This window comes from Sinocyclocheilus rhinocerous, unplaced genomic scaffold (assembly GCF_001515625.1).
Source record: "Sinocyclocheilus rhinocerous isolate Xijiao unplaced genomic scaffold, SAMN03320098_v1.1 scaffold2214, whole genome shotgun sequence".
NCBI classification, from domain to species: Eukaryota; Metazoa; Chordata; class Actinopteri; order Cypriniformes; family Cyprinidae; genus Sinocyclocheilus; species Sinocyclocheilus rhinocerous.
Genome location: NW_015636528.1, coordinates 355629 through 357779, shown reverse-complemented (window position 1 = coordinate 357779; position 2151 = coordinate 355629). Strand labels below are relative to the sequence as shown.

The following is a 2151-nucleotide window of genomic DNA, read 5'->3' as shown; positions in this document are numbered from 1 at the left end:
GAGCAGCATTAACTACACAGAGCCGTTGTTCACCGACAAGCTGCGCAAAACATGCGCAAAATATGATCGTGGTTTTGCGCAGCTTGACAGTGAACAATGGCTCTGTGTAGTTAATGCTGCTCCATGTGAAAGCCCGCAGGTGATGGAGATTTACCGTTGATTAAAGAACCGGCTTTACTTGAGAAGATGCGCGTTAAATATCGCATGCGATTTATCGTGCAGCCCTAGAGAAAAGTGTTTATTACATTTGAAATATGGATATTTTTCTTACAAAAACACATGGATTCGCTACAAGGGGCCTTTATTCATCCCCCGGAGCCGTCTGCGTCACGTTTTATTATGAATGCGCAAGCTTTATTTGACAACTTGTGGACTGTTCAACAGCAACACCCGCTGACTGCAATGATAGAGCTTGGAATAGCCAGGACAGTTTTTAATATAACTGGATTCGTCTGAAAGAAGAAAGTCATATACACCTAGGATGTCTCGGGGGTGAGTAAAACACAAGCTAATTTTCATTTTTGGGTGAACTAACCCTTAAATTAAAAGTCTTGCTGACCCCAAAGTTTTGAATGGTAGTGTAGTTCAATTAACTTGCTAAGTGAGCATGCAGGACAAATTATGAGACTTGCACTAAGTGATTTGTTCAAAGTACACATTTACCTGCACATAGAAGTCCATAGCAGTGTCTAAATCATCTTTGAGCACAGCAAGACTGGCAAGATTTTTATAGGTGGAGTACTTCAACATCAGCCCAGGATGCTTGAGTCCAACTTTCTCATCTTCAGATGCCACTGCCTGGTGCAAAAAAAAAAAATCGATCACTAACAATTTATCACACACTGCCTTTGAAAAACAGAAAGCAATAATAAAGCTAAAGCTAAATATAAAATGAAAGATATTCTGGATTTCATGGTAAGATGTTATAATGATCAGAGTCTGCTGTACCTCCTTGAGCAGCGGCGTCCTGAGGAGCTCATGGTAGGCTTTGGCAGACTCGTCAAACTTGTCATGTTTCTGCAGATCAAGAGCTTTATGATACAGAGCAAACGCTTCTGCCTCCTGCAATACAAATGAGAAGGAAATGGTGAAATTGGATTGAACCATTTTATTTTTATTAACCCCTTCTAGCCTACCGTATCATATTTGATCAACAAAAAAAAAGCCTCTAAATGATCAGCATGACCATAACTGCTGAAAAGCCTGTTATTCACAATCTACATGTTTCTGTCATCTGACTGACAGTTCATACTTAACAAGTAAAAAGTATTTTAACTGTAAAAAATGTTCCCCTTTCAGCTTGTGATTCATGTGTCTTTTTGCTTTGAAATCTTGACTGATTTTTATAAAGTAAATGTAATAACTTTTATATTATTAGGAATATATTCACGATGGATTGAAGCAACTTATGTTTACTTGATTATCCATACATTCGTTTTTAGAAATATCATGTTAAAATGTGAGCATTAAAAATGATCTATCAGTCTTCTGATGAAGGTTTATTTGTATATCTCTCAATCATCATTGTATTGCATTGCATTATATGTTTTGCCCCCACAATAAAAAACTAAGACATTATTGAGAGATATACAATGACAACTAAAATGTATATGCATTTTATGCGAGAAGTCTGCTATACTGTTATAAAGATCTCACTGATTTGCAATGATTACAATCATAATTTCATCTTACTATAATAAATATCAGCATCTGCAACAAATTGCATATTCTTTGCTCAGTTTGGGCCTCTGAATAAAAAAAAAAAGTTTTTTTTATTCAATAAAAATGAACTGCATATATTCTCCTATATTATATGAGCCATAAAAGCCTGATCTATCTAGGGCTGCCATTAACGACTATTTTTATTTCTATTAATCTATCGACTAATTTATCGATTAATCGATTAATCTAAACGATTAATTTCCCACCAAAAAATCAAAATTTTTACTTAAGAATATTTTATTAAACTATATTTTATTAAACATTTAACCATTAAAACAGAGTATAGAAAAATGAAAATAGAAAAAAAATGAATTTCGAAAAAAAACAGATTTCATAGGGCCCTATAATTACAATTAATTTTTTGTAATAATAATAAAAATAGATGTAAGTGAACAATAGCCTTTAAAATTACTTAAAATACATATATAA

At 33.8% G+C, this 2151-nt stretch overlaps 1 protein-coding gene across 1 annotated transcript in view; it reads right to left on the bottom strand.

The window, feature by feature from the left end:
- LOC107747802 (calcineurin-binding protein cabin-1-like) overlaps positions 1-2151 on the bottom strand; it is a 116504-nt gene that overhangs the window by 108544 nt on the left and 5809 nt on the right. The window contains exons 4-5 of the mRNA XM_016562406.1: positions 949-1062; positions 664-798 (exon numbers count right to left, since the gene is read on the bottom strand). Of these exons, the coding sequence (XP_016417892.1) occupies positions 664-798; positions 949-1062 (249 nt within the window). The remainder of the gene's footprint in view (positions 1-663; positions 799-948; positions 1063-2151) is intronic.